The sequence below is a fragment of the Chenopodium quinoa genome, unplaced genomic scaffold (genome assembly GCF_001683475.1).
Source record: "Chenopodium quinoa cultivar QQ74 unplaced genomic scaffold, ASM168347v1, whole genome shotgun sequence".
NCBI classification, from domain to species: Eukaryota; Viridiplantae; Streptophyta; class Magnoliopsida; order Caryophyllales; family Amaranthaceae; genus Chenopodium; species Chenopodium quinoa.
The window spans coordinates 91,505-108,516 of record NW_018742656.1 but is presented as its reverse complement, the minus strand read 5'-3'; the positions used below and the strand labels follow the sequence as shown (position 1 = coordinate 108,516).

General features: G+C 35.6%; 1 protein-coding gene across 1 annotated transcript; it reads left to right on the top strand.

Annotated features, from left to right (window-relative positions):
- The first annotated feature begins 851 nt into the window (after positions 1 to 851).
- LOC110722209 lies at positions 852 to 13,138 on the top strand. The gene is made up of 5 exons (XM_021901476.1): positions 852 to 1,348; positions 1,967 to 3,213; positions 6,953 to 7,811; positions 7,992 to 10,245; positions 12,687 to 13,138. Exons 2-5 carry the CDS (start codon positions 2,049 to 2,051, stop codon positions 12,711 to 12,713), a joined length of 4,305 nt encoding a protein of 1,434 aa, XP_021757168.1. The 5' UTR covers positions 852 to 1,348; positions 1,967 to 2,048; the 3' UTR covers positions 12,714 to 13,138.
- Positions 13,139 to 17,012: the final 3,874 nt, after the last annotated feature.

Sequence of the window (17,012 nt, the reverse complement as noted above, 5' to 3'; positions counted from 1 at the left end):
CCCTCCCTGTTCCCTCCATTGGAATCGACCCCCTTCCCCTTCTCCTACCCTTTTCGACCACCCCTAACCCTAAACCACCACCCCAAAAAACACCATGAGCGAAACCCTAAAAACCATTAAGGGTGGTTTGAGACTGGTGGGTTTTGGTTAGGGGTGTCAGTTATAGGGTGGGGGAAGGGGAAGGGGGTCGCTTTCGATGGGGGTAACGAGGAGGGAGGCTTATTTCGGTGGGGGGCTGGCTTCGTGGGTGGTGGGGTTTGGCTCCGTGGGTAAGGAGGAGGGGGGTTGGCTTCGTGGGTGGGGAAAAGGGAGGGGGGTGAAGTCACCGGCATTGGCCAAATCTTTTGGCGTCGACGCAGGAAGGGGGGAAGGGGAGGGGTGGCAGTTGAGGGGAGGGGGTGGCAGTCGGGTGGCAGGGTTTTTTTTTAAATTTTTTTTTAATAAACTTAACCGTTAAGTGGTAGTAATTTCTAACAAACTTTGATTTAGGTGGTAGCAAAGTAAATTTTTTCTTTAAAACGGTAGTAAATGTGAATCAAGGTGTTTTTTCTGGTAGCAAATGTCAAAATTTCGTTAAAAAAAAATAATTTTAATTTACATAACTTATTAACCCATGATTAACGCATGCCACTTTTGAAACAGATTACCAACGGTTATAACCTATTTAAGATGGATACCATTAAAGGTGGTATTATATTATGATACTTCGTAATGAAAAAGTCCTCTTATTTATAAAAGACCGGTCAAATATCGTATTATTATTGATTAATCGAATTTGAGATCGAATTCATATTACCTACTTAGATTAGACCGTGATGAAAAAAGGTCATCTTATTTATGAAAGACCGACCAAATATCGTATTATCATTGATCAATTGAATTTTAGATCGAATTCATATTACCTAATTGGATTAGATTGAATGGAAGTCGTTGGCACGTCAGATTGAAGTGGACTTACAATCCAAAAACGAATATAAATTGGACTCGATCAACCAAATCCAAACCGAAAATCGAACTTCCAATCTCTTACCCTTACCTTGTCATATTCAAAGTCTCAAACCTTAGTGTGAAGAGTAAAAAAACAAAATAAAAAAAAAATTATCAATTGCAATTTCTTTGAACTAAAAAACTCACCCCCTTCCAATTTATGCAGTAAAATTGAGGGCAACACAATCTAGCCATTGGAAAAGAGTTTCATGTTAACAATACAAATCATAATTTCTACTGCACACCATTCATCTTTTTAGGGATTTTTCCGACCCTCAAAAACCCTAATCCTTTCCTTCCAATTTCAAACTTTAGGGTTTTCTCCCAATTACTCGAATTATCAGCTGCTCGTTGCTATGCGGTACGTTTACCATTTTGTTTTCGCCTTTTCGATTCGTTGAAGCTAAGAATTATTACATTTATGGTCTTTTGTTGGTGCTAATTTTTTTATATTTTGTTCGAATTTGAAGCATTTAGAGTGCGGTTTTAGATGCTTGTGGAATTGATTATTTATTTGTTTATTATTATTATTATTATTATTTTCATGCAATTTCGTATAGAATAATTGGGGATTAGAGAGTGAGATTAGTTTTTGCTTGTTGTGTACTGAGTGAATTTAATTTTAAAATTGTTTGGCTGAATTTTTTTAATTTAATTTGAAAGTTTTTTTTTTTTTTTTTTTTTTTTTTTTTTTTTTTTTTCCTTTTTGTGTATAAATTGAAATTTGGCTTCTAATTGTGTTTGTATGAGTTGTATTTAATAATTAATGCTGCCATAGCTGTGAAGATATCAACACTTGAGTTCTTTCCCTGCTTATGAATTTTGTGGTTTTCTTGTTGCGATATTCGAAATCGTGCAAAATGTAATTGATTGTCTGTTTAGTGAATCTCTGTTTTCCTTAGTTGGTGAAATGATACTTTTGCTGTTGGGTTTGTAATAATATACTACCATCAAGAAAGTTGTGATTTTCTTGTTGCAGGGACTTGTAATTTGGCACAATTCAAAGATTGTGGGGGATTTATTTATAATTGCAATTTTCTGAGTAATAGTAGTAATAGGCTATGTATGGTCGAGGAAATTATGCTCCCCGGTTTGGGCAAGGTCTTCAAAGACCAATGGCACCTTATCAGCAACAACTTGCTGGTCATCCTTCAGCTTCACTTTTCCAGCCAGGGAATGCCGCTCCCTTGCAACCTGTAATTCAACAAGGTGGACCTCCTCATGGAGTTCCACCTCGTGGGCCTGCCTATTTAAATGCTCCTTCTGCTCCACCAAGCATGCCACATCAAGGTCCTCCAGTTTCTACTTCGAACACTGGTCAGCCTTACATGCATCGACCTCTAACAGGACATAGTGGAGCCCCTGCTCAACTTCCTTATCTAGCTACTCAACAAAATTTTGTTTCTGGAAGTCCCAATCCCAATCCTCCCCCTCCTCCACCCCCTTCTATGGGTCATCCTAGAGCTCCACCACCACCTCCTTTTATGCAACTTCCACCACCGCCCCCACAGGCCCCACCACCCCCAACAGCTGCTGGTCATTTCTCCCCTGCTAATTTTGACTCTGCTAATCAACAAAGCTCAGAGTCTCATATGTCTTCCTTAGGCCCCCCACCACCGCCTCTTCCACCCTCTCCCCCACCAAGGGCTCCACCTCCTCCATCAGCCTGCTCCTCATCTTCTCCTGGAAAGTTTTCTACACCCACAAATACAGCTTCTGTGTCACCAACGCAATCAGGTCATGATTCCATTTCTGAACAAGTTCTTGTGTCTGAATCTAGTGGTAATGTCACCACTCATAGTCACAAAAGTGGTGCCACTCCAATTTCTGATGAGGATGAATCATTAAAACAAAGTGTTTTGCTGGATCTTCCTCCCCCACCACCTAAGCCAGCGGATGAGAATGTTGTTCGTAATATTGAAGTCCTGTGCCAGTTTATTGCTAAGAATGGGCCGGAATTTGAAGAAATGGCTTGTAAAAAAGAATATGGAAATCCAGAGTTCAACTTTTTAGTTGGAGGCGATCCGGGAAGTGAAGCTTCATGTGCACATGAATATTTCTTGTGGATGAAAAAGAAATGTGGTCTTGTAAATGATTTGCACAAAGTTCAAGGCCGGAGAGATTTGTCTCATATGTATGGTGATTGTGAGCCCTCTGCAGGACCTAATTCTGTACCCAATGTGAGAACATCTCAATCACCTGCAGATTCTGATGTGGACATGGAAGGTTAGTGCCAATTTTATAGCGAATGTGTTTTATTAATTCAAAAATAAAGGTCCTGAGTTTCATATTATCACGCTTTGACTATATATTTTTTTTCATCTTAATTAAGATCATTTACTTCTGTAATGGTTGGAACTTATCATTTATGTCAACTTTCTTGAATGGGGAGGAAATATCCTCTCTGTCCTACCTTAGTTTTGACACTTAACATGACACATAGTTTTAACCCTTTTAGGTGATAAGCTTGATTGTCAATTTCTGTTTTACAAGAAAGCAGATGTGAATAGAGATAATGGGCTATTATTTTACAAAAAAATTAGATGTGATAGAAGACTGTTTTTGAGTGTGAGAGAGCGTGAGGCCCTAACTTTTTGGTAATTGAAAAAGAGATTATTAATGATATTGGGGCCTTTCCTGAAATAGAATTGTAAAAACTAGTCTTTAGATGAAAAAGGGAAATTATAAAACATGGGGAGGATTGGGTACAGAGGCAGTACATTAAATCTAATTGGCTTAGTAAATGATGATAGTGATTGGTTTATGCAAAATTGCTACCTAAACTTCAAAGTTATCTATATGACACAATCGATGAAGCACTGAAGCAGTCACCTCAGGGCTTATTTAATTTTAGTTCTGTGTTTTAAACTAATTTTTGTAGTTGATGTTGTAGTGTGCTTTGTACCTTAAAGTGATGGTCTTCCATGTGTTTTGTCTAGCATTGCATGTTTTGAAATTTGGCAATCATATTTTATGTTGTGGGTATGATTTCTCCTTTGGTCTTCAGTTTTTCATCTTACATCTTTTTAATTCTAGGATAAGTGTTTCATTATGTTCCCTTGTTTTTTTTTTTTACTTCCCTTCCCCAAAGTTGTGCATATGATGGTTTTATTTCACATCCACATAATGAAGCAATAACTCTCCTGGCGATTAAAGTTTTGAGCATAAACATAGTGTAGTATTTAATCTACTTTGTAGTGTTACTACTGCATGAACTGAGAAGTGCATGGAGATTGTTGACTACTATTGATGCCCTGGATCTTGTTTTATGATGTGGTTTGATTTGTCCCACACTTCCGCTATGGCCACTAGACTACTGCTTACTATGTCTTATAATTTTCCTTGTCATATGCTCCTCCATTGTCTGCGCTTATTAGATTGTAATGGCTGATGTTTGAGTAGCTTGGGTATTGTTTTTTTTTTTATTTTTTATTTTTTTATTTTTTTATTTTTATTTTTTTATTTTTTATTTTTTTTATGTAGTCTTTGCTCTCTTATACAAGTACTTTTTATTTTTCCAAGTAATTTAGTTATATTTAGAGTTAAAACTTAGGTTTCCTTGACATCCAAATAAAAACAAATTAGTTGACTTCGCAATTCCACCGCGGCACCGCCTTGTCAAGTGACCAAACCATGGTGGCCACTTTCTCCAAGTCGTATATAGGAGTGTCTATAACAGTGTTACCAGATTCGTGGTTCGCTTCGGTACATGGTATGGATACGGGTTCGTGGCCTGGTCGATTTGGGGTTTGCTAGATTTTTTTATATAAAGATTATTTTTTCATATATAAAATAAGTAATGCAGTTATTTTATAAAATGAATACAACTCTATAAGTTACTCTTATAAAAGAAAGTAAAAAGGGGATAGCCAGCTGGAAAAGATGGTGATCAAAATAATAAAAAAAAAATTACTTATTGACCGGTCAAATTATCTACTTGCCACATGTTTTTCTCTCTCCTCACCACACCCTTCTCTTTAATCGATTTCTAACTCCCAGCCATTAGCAACATTATTCTCCCACCACTTCACTTCGGAATTTTTAGAAAGACTATCATGGGAATCCTCTTGCAAGGGCTACCAAAAACCCTAACATTTACACCTTTTCCAAAAATTAATGCGCAACCCTTGACCTTTAATTGCTAAAACTAGGGTTGCGGATTCGGATGATGGTACCGGCATTTCGGTTTGCGAACTACACCAAATTGGGACGCGACGAACCACGAATTGGTTCGTGCAAACCCAATCGAGGTTCGTGGGGGGTAGGCGCAAATCTGGTAACGATGGTCTATACCTTTGGGTTTAGCTTGGTATACTGTCCCCATCCTAACCTAGGTGCTAATTTCCTCTAGGGAACTCTGAGGTAAAGGTTTTGACACTGAAACTCCTGTATGGATTGAGCTCTTTTATGAGCTTTACAGAAAAGATTGAAACTCCAGTACTGTCTTTATGAACTATCTGTTCCTTTATTTATATTTAGATTTTAGCGTAAACAGTTACCTTGGCACCCAAAATAATCAAATTAGTTGACTTGGCAATTCCGTCTCCTTGGCAAGTGACCAAACCACAGTGGCCACTTTCTATAAGTTGGTAGTGGAGGTAATTGGTTGTCTAGACTCTGTACCCTTGGGCTTAGCTCAGTATATTGTCCCCATCCTTCCTTAGGTGCTAATTCCTTCCTGAAATTATTCAAGATTTCTTATTGTTTTTATGAAACCTCTGTTTATTTATATTTAGATTTAAAACTTAAAAGGTTACCTTGGCACCCAAAAAAAACAAAAAAAAAAAAACAAATTAGTTGACCCGGTGATTCCACCGCCTTGGAAAGTGACCAAACCTAAATAGCCACTTTCTCCAAGTAGTGTAGAAGGTAATGATTTGTCTATACCTTTGGGCTTAGCTCGGAAATTTATTCCCATCCTTACCTAAGTGCTAATTTCCCCTAGTGAACTCTAAGATACCAAAACTTCTGCATGTTTTTAATATACTACCTCCGGTTCTCCTCCTGCCGAAGCGGAAATAGAAGAGTTTCCATATCAAGATGATCAGGTTACTCGCAACAAGGAGTATTATTTGTGAGACATAAAATATTCCTTTGATGTGAGTAATAAGAACCGGAGGTAGTAAATTCTTTTCTGAGATCTACTGAAATGATTGTAACTGAAAGAGGGGCGTGCAGCTTCAGCTTTATCTTACAGTAGGATGACAATTAGATTATTGAATTGGGAACTTCTTAATTAACTTGAGGTCTATGTCTAGCATGCTTGACTCTATCTGTGCTTGAAGTGTTTGAATGGCACATTTGAAATCACGTGGAGCAATTCACTTTGCTGGTCACTTTTTCAGGTATCTCTTTTGATAATGTTTGCATATTGGTTATTGTCTGCATTTTCTATCACATTGTGAACTGTGCTGTCTAATTCTGTCGCGGCATTCATTCACTTGATAAAATGCTTGAAGCTGGGGCAGAGTAGGTTTATTTATTTATTTATTTGTTCTTTGTGTCCGATTCTATTTTGATTCCTTTTGTTGATGATATTTTACCATTAGTACATGGTTTCTTAACAATTGGGAATTTGGTCTCTGCAGTTGGGCTATAGAATCTGATCTCTGATCGCCTTAATTTTCTATCCACAATTTTAAAGAGAATAAGCTATGGTATATAAACATTATAAAGGGATAAAATGACATTTTTCTCTTTAGATTGTTGCATTAATTTATTAATGCCTCCCTGTCTAGCTTTTAGTGATCATTCAGCCATTCTAAGGTTTCTATGAATTCTTTTGCATATCTCGTATAGTCTTATTATTATATATTACAATTGCCCTTCCTTTCTTAGAGGAGCCAACTAGTGGGTAATACTGGTCAAAATTTTTTCCTAGATAAATTTCTTATCATTTCAAATTTGAATTATTCTTATCAGAATGTTTATATATGCTTTGTTGCTATTGGATTGTGGCTTTTAGATGATATCACACAATCTGATAAAGAGCATGGAGTTAATCATTCAGTTGAAGATGTTGAGCCAGAGCCTGTTTTAGCTGGAAATGTGTATGAACCACAAATGCAAGAGAATGAAAATGATTTGCAGTGTTCGAGAGGTAACAGTCTTTCCCTAAAATCAAGCCCATCTGTCAAAATTAAAACTAGTGCTGAGATAAAGCCTGAAAAGCTGGGTGGTCAACCCGCTGATATCCATAGCCCATTCAGACTTATACAAAACTATGCATCTGATGATTCTTCTGATGATGATGGTAAGCTGTCTCGTGAAAATGTGAAGATCATGGCAGATTCACCGCATAGTAAATCTGGGGATTTAAGCTCACATTACGACTTGGAACATGGCAACATGAACTCAAAGAGCAGTAAGACACCTGAAACAGGACTGGATCAGTCTGTCACAACTTGTATTGAGAGTGCTCTGAATAAGGACCGAGATGATTTGCAATCAATTCAAGACGGTCTGCAGGAAAAACCAACTGCAGTTCTGTCCAGAAAATATGCAAGTGATAGCGTAGATGATAGGGTTGAAGGATCCAATCCGAACACTGCATTTCATGGAAAATATGTTTCTTCACTTAAAAATGCTGAAAAAGAAGATAAAAAGAGTACCCCTACAGCTGTAAAAGTTGATGAATTTGGCAGACTGGTTAAGGAAGGTGGTAGTGAAAGTGAGTCTGAAGATGCTCACCATATTCGAAGGCGTGGTAGAAGAGATAGGAGTCGTAGCCATAGTCGTAGCCGATCACCATCTGATAGGAGGAGGAAAAGAAGTCCTCGAAGAAGTCCTCGCAGGAGGAAGGAGAGAAGAGGCCGATCTAGAAGGTATATGTCTTGCCTTCTATAAAATGTTGTCGTTTTAGTAGGTAGGCATACTGCAATATGTATATATTTTCATTTTTTATTTATTATTTTGGCCTTGCATGTTTAATTGCCCCTTTGCATTTGTACTTTGGGTGCTGTTGGTTCATGAGATTGATCTTTGTATTGTTCCTGATGCATTAGCCGATCTCCAAAGAGACGAAGAAGTAGAAGCAGATCTCCTTACAGACCCGGAGGTGATTTTCGTGGTGAGAAATTGAGACGAGGAAATGTTCAAACACAGGAATGTTTTGATTTCCTTAAAGGACGGTGTTATCGTGGAGCTTCTTGTCGTTATTTGCATGTTGAGGTAGATAAGAGTGAATACTCCAGACGTTATAACAATAAACAACAGACAGAAAATGTGGGGAGTGTAGATAATCCTGGTAAACATGGTGGAAGTGCCAGCGTGAAATCACCTCATGGACATAATGATACAAAGGGTGAGAGAATGCAGTTGGATTTTGATAAGCATGAAAGTCGTGATTTGGCTTCACAAACATGTGATGATGAGAGAAATAAAGCAGAATTTGTAGATGATGCTGTGCGTCCCAGTGCTTCAGATGCCGAAAAATTCAATACAGATGTTAATCAATGTGCTGTTTCTATGAAGGAAGATCAGGTTTTGGGCTCATCAGGTGAACTCATTCCTCAGCTTCCTATATATGAGAAACATCCATTATCTAGCATGCCTTCAGCTACCGAGCAAGTGATCCATCTTTCTCAAGCTGCTGGAGCAAATGACAGACTTGAGGAAGAATCCCAAAAGACGGGCAGTTCTCCATTAGGGCTTTCTCTGAATGAGCCTAATCCGGTCAAAATGCCTAATGAATCTACAGTAAATGCTTCTGCGCCAGATTTCACTCATCAGGTTTCCCCCTTACCACCACCTCCCGTGCCTCAACAACCAACAAATACACCTCAAGTACCAAATCTGTTGGCTCCCTCAGTTAGTTTTCCTCCTCAATCTGTTAATATTGAAAGTGGTCCCTTATATCAAACTCCATTACCTCAGTCTCATTATCCTGTTCCTCTGAATCCTACATGGAATACCCTGCCGCAACCACGTCCATCACATATGGGTGGTGCATCTATGCCTGGTACTCACTTGCAATTTCAGCATGGTAATTTTCCTTTGAGAAATGACTTTCCAGGTCCGATGTCTTTGAGAGGCCACCCAGGTGAACTACCTGGTTTTTCTCAGGCTGGTGGATTTCCACATCATACATATCATTTACCTTCAAACAGCTTTCCAGCTCAGCCATTTTCTGGTCCCAATCTAGCTAGGGATGATATATATTCTCAGTTTCCTACGCAGAGCCTTGTACCTTCCAGCTCTTTTGTTTCTGGGGTGACCCCTCAACCTGGGTCATTCCAAGGAGATTTATCTGTAAAGAACGCTCAGTCATTTCCTGTGGAAAATCTTGCGAGTGAATCTTCAAAACAATCTTTCCAGAATCATCTGTTAGCACAGAAACGACCGCCATATGGTCCACATCTTACTGCTGTTGAGAGTAGTGTGTCTTCTCATCTTGGAGGGTCTAAGTCCATGCCTGGATACTCTTCAAGTACACTTGACAAAGATAATCCATCTAGTTTCTTTGATGTAGGAGGATCGAGAATTTCCACCCATTATAATCCATATGCTTCAACTTTTGATCAGCCGTTAAGCACCAGATTCAGTTCTATTGCCTTTACGCAAGAAAGAGGGGATGTTGGTGGTATTAAGTATGATGGACAATCAGCTGGTGATCATGGATCAAGGCAGATTATTTCCTCATCAAATTCTTCTAAGGTCGGGGGACAAACTCTGCCAACTTCAGGTGGAGACCAATATGATCCTTTGTTTGACAGCATAAATCCATTTTCAGAATCAATTAAGAATGCTCAAAAGCAGGACCATGCAGCTGATAACTCTTATATCATGTTAAAGTTTAGCAGTCGTCACAATGTGTTAGATGTGGAAGAGAACAACAAGCAGAAAGTGGTTGGAGCTGTTCCTGCAACTGTGTCTCTGGAGAACGATGAATTTGGGGAGACAGCTGATGCTGAAGTTGGTGCTGTTGAGAATGGAAGCCCTAGCAGTCCCAATGAAGATGCGGATGTTGCTGAAGGTGGCATTGAGATTGATCAAGTAAAGTCAGAAGGGAGAAGTAAGAAAAATAAGGACTCTAGGTCAATGAAACTGTTCAAAGTTGCAGTTGCAAATTTTGTAAAGGAGGTTCTTAAGCCACAATGGCGGCAGGGTAATATGAGCAAGGAAGTTTTTAAGACAATTGTTAAGAAAACTGTTGATAAAGTATCTGGGTCTATGAAAAACCACCGTTTACCCAAATCACAGGCAAAGATAGATCATTATATTGACTCATCACGGAGGAAACTTACGCAACTAGTGGAGGTTAGTTTCTACAGCCATAATTGTATGATATTATCTGGTTGCATAGTTGAGACTTTTCTGCTCTTTATTGGAAAATTCTCTTTGTTGGCTTGCTTGTGAAGACTTGTTTGCACTCTAACCAACCTAGTGTATTAGTTTTTTTTCACCCTTAGTAAATAAACCATTGGGTGCTTAACTTTCCCCCTTTCTCTCTCTCTCTCTCTCTCTCTCTCTCTCTCTCTTTTTTTTCATTGGATGCTATTAACAACCAATGTTGACCTATCAGATTTGGCTCTTGAGTACATCATATACCCTGGTAGGATTGTTACACTCCAACGTGGTATAGACTAGTTGACTGTAGAAACTTGACAATTAACTTTGGACCAAAAAAGTCAAGGTTTTTGTTTTTTATTTATTTATTTTTTTAAAAAATCTCTTTTTCTTTTCGCTTTCATGGCCTTTTTGTGTAAATATGGATTTAATATTTTAATCTTGTTCCTTTCTCTTCGTTGATGTATTTCTTTATTCGCATTTAGGCATATTATACATTGGTTTGCTTTTAAGATAGACTTATTTTATTATTTGTCTTCTGTTGAAGTCTCCTTAAGCATTGCATGTTACTCTTCAATTTTGCATTTGATCATTGAATTTGTTGTGCTCAATACACTTTAGTGTGAATTAAACAATAATGTTGTGAGATTGTCAGGTCAACTTTGATTGGTTATGTTAAAGAGCCAACCCTCCCCCCCCCCCCCCTTTTTTTTCTGAGAAAGGTTTTTCTTAAATCTGGTATTTCTACTTTCTAGTGAAATTTGTGTCTTTGTACGAGTCATTTTGTCCAACATGCGGCACTGGTATCAGGTTTGGGTTTGTGGTACCAACTCCATGTTTATAATCTTTTAGAATGTATAATGATACCTAGAAACAAAAACACATACCTAATACCACATGTTGGTTGATTAATTGAATACTCAATCTCCTCCTTTCTCTCTCTTTCCTAGTATCTCCCATCTTTCTAATTATCATGTTATGTCTTCTTAAAACTACACGAATAAGTGGTGAAATTACTGTATCAAATCCCATAATGTGGTCAGTTGAGCAAAAATATTGTGAACTGCAAGTGTCAAATAGCAAGAAGTTCAATTAGTTAATGCTAGTTGACCCGAAAATTAAGGCTATAATTAAGTAATAGTGGTAAAATTAGTGGTAATTGAAAGCAATAAAAGGTTATTAGCTGACCAACAAATTTAAGCTGATGACGTAGAATATGCTTGCATGATTACTCAACCTTTTTCTTATGGTTAAAAGTGACTGTCCGAAATTCTCTGCAGTGCAGAAGCCAGCACTTAAACAGTGTGTAGTCCTAGATGGTAAATGTGTGATGAAAAGTAGGGTTTGTTAAGTTAATATCTACTCTTTGCTTGTTGGTTGAGCAGGGTGAAAATTTTGTGAGAGATAAGTGAACTATAGATGAGGGGACCAACTTTAGAGAGAAAGTAAAGAGGAAGAATTATCAGCATCAGATTAACTTTGGGCCTAGTTGATCACTGTCAGTTTAAATTTTTGGTTTTGTGGTATCAGAAGTTCTGTTGTTTTAAGCTAGAATATGAACACAGAAACAGCCAAATTTTTTTTGGAAACTTCCCTTCGTGCTGGAAACATCTTTATTTAGTTTCCTACCACTAGTTTCTATTTTTAAAGTCTGTATCGAAAACTTAAAATAAACAAGCATGCCCTCAAATTGTATCATTCTGAACTGGATGATGGTTCATCGTGAGGCAGAGGTATATATTCCTGTTTTAATTTCTGATTTGAAAGGTCCCTCCTGTGGGTTAGGGAAGCCATACCTTAGAAAAATTGAGAGTTAAATACAAATAAATTTTAAATTATTGAACCAAACCAGTGTGGTCTAGGCGAGGCAATTTTGATGCACACTGAGGTGCACAGAATTTTTCAGAAGTCTTTTTATTGTATATTATATGCGCTTCACTTCAATGAGGCACACTGACTTGTCACTGAGGAGCGCCTTAGGCGCAGGGAATTCGGAAACACCTTGGTGCGCTGTGTGCCTTGAGCCTTTTTGTACATTGAACCAAACACCGTGGATGGGTTATTGACCAACTGCACTTTAAGGCCCTAGGTTGGCTCAAGAAGTCTCTCACCGTGGCACAAGTTTGTTTGATTTGTTACTTCTAAAAATATGACTTATCATTGATCTCTTGGGTGATCCATTGAATCATTGGTGAACCTGTTCCTTTCTTCTGAAGCGGAACATCATTTAGGATCTATAAAATGAACGTGCGGTGAGTCAAGATTGGATCCATAACGACAATTCTATTTTGAATTAGTTCCTTTTTCATCTCCGTCCAGTCTCAAAAGTATTTCTCAGTTTTCCTGTTATTTCCAACCTCTTCATCAGGTTAATTACTAACCCCTTTTTTCTTTTGTTTGGGTTTATGCAGGGTTATGTCGGTAAATACAAGAGTTGATGTCGGCTCCCAATTCCCAGCCATATTTCCAGGCACTGAAGTATAAGCACCCAGATCAATTTAAGTTAACGTCTGGTTTCCCATCAGCTGGATGATTTTATCTGAAATCTCAGAATTTTAAGTTACATATTGGCAAGTACACTTAGTGTGGAGGACATTATTTTGCCAGCCTTGGGCTTACAAATTTTTTCTTAGGGAGCATGAAACCGAGTTCTCGATATTAGGTATATTAAGATCTTTGACAAGGGTTCTTGTCAGAAGATTGTTTAGCTTGTTGATCATGTATATTGTCTAGATTTTCATAAAATTTGGTTAGTGCATTTCTTCTTTCCTGTAAGATGAAGATGTGACCAATCTCTTAGATTTCTGTAATATTAGTGTATTATTGCCCTGATCATCAATCATATATTTGTTTCATGCTTCCATCCTACTACCATCTTAAACTAATTAAGATTTGATAAAATTTAGCATCCATTCATGCTGGATCAAAATGTCAGCCTGATTTTGTTCACGGCTGATCCACATTTGCATACACCTTTTTCACGGAAATTGATTTTGGCGCAGCCTTTATTGATATTGGCACATCTCTATGTGAGAGGAGCATTAAAAACTATGCTCACACAGGGGTGTGCCAAAATCATTTCCCCTTTTTCACCCATGCTCTATTGTAGTATTGGCGCTTAATACAGACATACAATATCTAATGTTATTCATTAGTGGTGAACTTCAGCCATAATGAAGAAATTTCATGGTCAAGTTCATAGTTCGGATTTTTCAATTGAACGCTCAACAGGTCATTGATGGCATCTTTGCCTATTTCTATTGGCTATAATCCTATAACAACGTGAGAGTGTTACAAACCAATAAAAAACGGAGGTACTATCAATAACAATATACTTCTCCCTCCGTCCTATAATTACAGGCAAATAACTCTAAAAAGTACGGTTTTGAAGGACGATGGAAAATGTAGAGGAATATTGTATGAAAAAGATAAAAACTGAAGAATGTTGTATGAGGATAATAAAAAGTAGAGAATATTGTATAGAAAAGTTAAAAAGCAAGTAATGATTGTTTGGGTATGTGTGTAATTTGTATGAAAAAGAGAAAAAGTAAGTAATGGTTTTTTAGGTATGTGTGTAATTTGTATGGAAAAGCTAGAAAGTAAGCAATGATAAGGTGTTATTTTTAGTAATAGGAGGAACATTTTGGGACATCTAAAATAATATATTTTCCTGTAATTATGGGACGGAGGGAGTAAAGGACACTAGCAATGATGCGTGTCATCTCCTGGTGTGTCTTTATTATTATTTTTTTCTTTTTTTAAATTTTAAAAAATAAATCTATTAATTAAGGAAAAAAATCTCTTACAAAAATAATATTATTTTTATTGTTATTCTATATTATTATATAGTAATTATATATTTAAATTAAGTTAAAGGGATTTCACATATCTTTCCTCAAAAAATATTGACAATTATAATCTAAAAAATATAGCGAAATTACATAAGATTAGCTACTTTTGTTTTAGTTATGTCTTAGAAGATACCACTAAGAAATGCAGATATTAAATCAATATCTCATACTTTTCTTCTACATCTTATTAGAATCCATTATGAAACGATATTTAAATACTACTACTATTTAAAATATTGATACTAATACTGTAATAAAATACAACTACATTTTGAAACGATTCTAATAAAATGTTGGTATGTTCTAGAAAGATAGGGTCAAAGTCAAGTGATTCAACTCAAGCACCCAATGTTTCCAAATTAGTCCACCTTCGTACCTTTCTGGCATAAACCTTATATCTCAGAGAGGTCGTATTTCACTTCTTTTATTTATTTATTTATTTATTGAGAAAATCTTCAATAATATGTAGTGCGTAAAAGAAAATATTTTCGCGGAGTTAGTTACATATATAGCTTTAACTCTATCGTATTGAAATGCATAAAAATAATCATACGATCAAATGCATAATTTCTAAGTACATAATAGTTTATTGTCTTTTTCATGATTATGTTTCATTTTACTAAATATTTTTGTAGTATAGTAGTTCACACAATTTTAGACAATTATTTTTACGCTAATTAAAATAGTATTGGTAATACTACTGAAATTACCGTGTATGGCACGGGATCTAACCTATTATATGACTATACGAGTGCCATTAAATTGTTATCACTATTATACCATTAGAACTTTTTTAGAAGGGTTTGTAGTACCTTTTTTAGAAGTGTTGTATTGTCGCTGTTTTAGATTATCATATCATATAACTGATATATAAAGCTAAACTTTTAGCCAGGTTACATGGCAGCGATACTTGACGTTCCAACTTTCGCCAAGTATCGCGCCACGTTGGATAGATTTAAATAGATTTCATACGATAAAAAAGATAGTTTAGAATTCAATTTGGATAGAATTTTAGGATAAAATTGTTAGTTTAGAGTTTTATTTTCGACAAAATACCAATATTTCAGATGTACAAATTGAATTATAATTTTATTTAAAAAATATTAGATTGTAACTAAAAAAATATCAATATTCTTTAAAGAAAAAAATCCAATACTATTATTAGTCACTAGTTTTGTGCCCCGTGCAATGCCCGGGTTGTTTATTACACTATAAGAAAAAATTTTAATCTATATATATCAAATTTTAAAAAATATCATTGATACAAATTAGTTAGGAATTGATGTCTTTTATCACGATTTGTTATCTAATAGGCATGTAATGACTAATAATAATGTTGGTGGAAATGTTCAATTTAATATACTAAAAAAAAGCAAAAAATAAATTAAATGAAATAAATATCCAAAACCCGTTGGATTGATCCGAAACTAAAACTTTGGGCAAGAGTTGAACTTTCTTGACTCATAACCTGAAGTAACCCAATTCGAGATGACTCATGACCCGACCCTAATTGATGAGTCTACATAATAATAAAATTCTATTAGATTGTGAAGTACTCATATTATTTTAGCCGATTAATATATATTATAAATGGATGTTTTACGCTTTGAACTATAATAGAATTATAATCTAATATATTTTTTTAAATTATAATTTAAGTGGTACATCTTAAATATTTTGGTATTTTATCGAAAATAAAACTCTAAACTAACAATTTTATCTTAAAAATTCTATCCAAATAGAATTCTAAACTAACTTTTTTATTTGTAAAGTCTATTTAAGTTTATCCTACGTGGCACAACACTTGGCGAAAAGTTGGAACGCCAAATGTCGCTACCTTGTGATTTGGCTAAAAGTTTAGCTTTATATATTAGTTCCTAACTAATTTGTATCGAAAATTTGGATTATTTTGGGGTTGTGATGAGTTATGAGATTTTGTAGGTTTTTTTTCTACTAGATTATGAAATATTAATCTCTACACAATTTGATTTACAAGTTAGTAATATTCACTTTCATAAAAATTGTTTCAAAATACCTCATTATTGGGCTCATTTTATAGAGCAAAAAAAAATAATAAAAAATAATAATAAAATAAAATAAAATAAAAATAGAGCCGTTGATATTTTTTTTAGAATTATATTTTAAAACTTATGACCATTACAAAAATTACAACGATTATAAATTCAGAATGAATCTTAGCCATTGATTAAATACATGAGTATCACAATCTTCTTGTGCCACATCATCATGAGTAGTCATAAAATCCCATACACTTGTAATATTTTATTGCATAACCAAAGGCAAATAACCGGTTATAGGAATAACCTAGGGCCTGTTCCGATTGATTGAACTCAGCTGAAGTGAACTGAACTGAACTGAATTGTACTGAACTGAACTTATTAATTAGTGATTTTAACTACGGATTAGTGATCTTTGATTATTTATTGATTGTTTATTACTATACATATGTGTATATACAAATGTACACAATAATAATAATAATAATAATATTATTATTATTATTTATTGATTATTATTATTATTATTATTATTATTTATTGATTATTATTATTAGTATTATTATTTCAATTATTATTGTTATTATTATTATTATTATTATTATTGTTGTTGTTGTTGTTGTTGTCGTCGTCGTCGTCATCGTCATAAGAGCTTAAAAGAATGAAATTTGGCTTTATATCATTAGCAATATCATTAGATGTAAATTAAGAGCTGAACTGAACTAAACTGAATTTCAACGGAAGAGAATAGACCCCTAGTTACTGCAAAATTTCCCCAAGTTTTTCTCTCTGTTTATTTTTTTAGTTTCTCTCCCAATAACCGACCCCAATGGTCAATGGCTGAGCATGCTCTAAGAGGAATTAATAT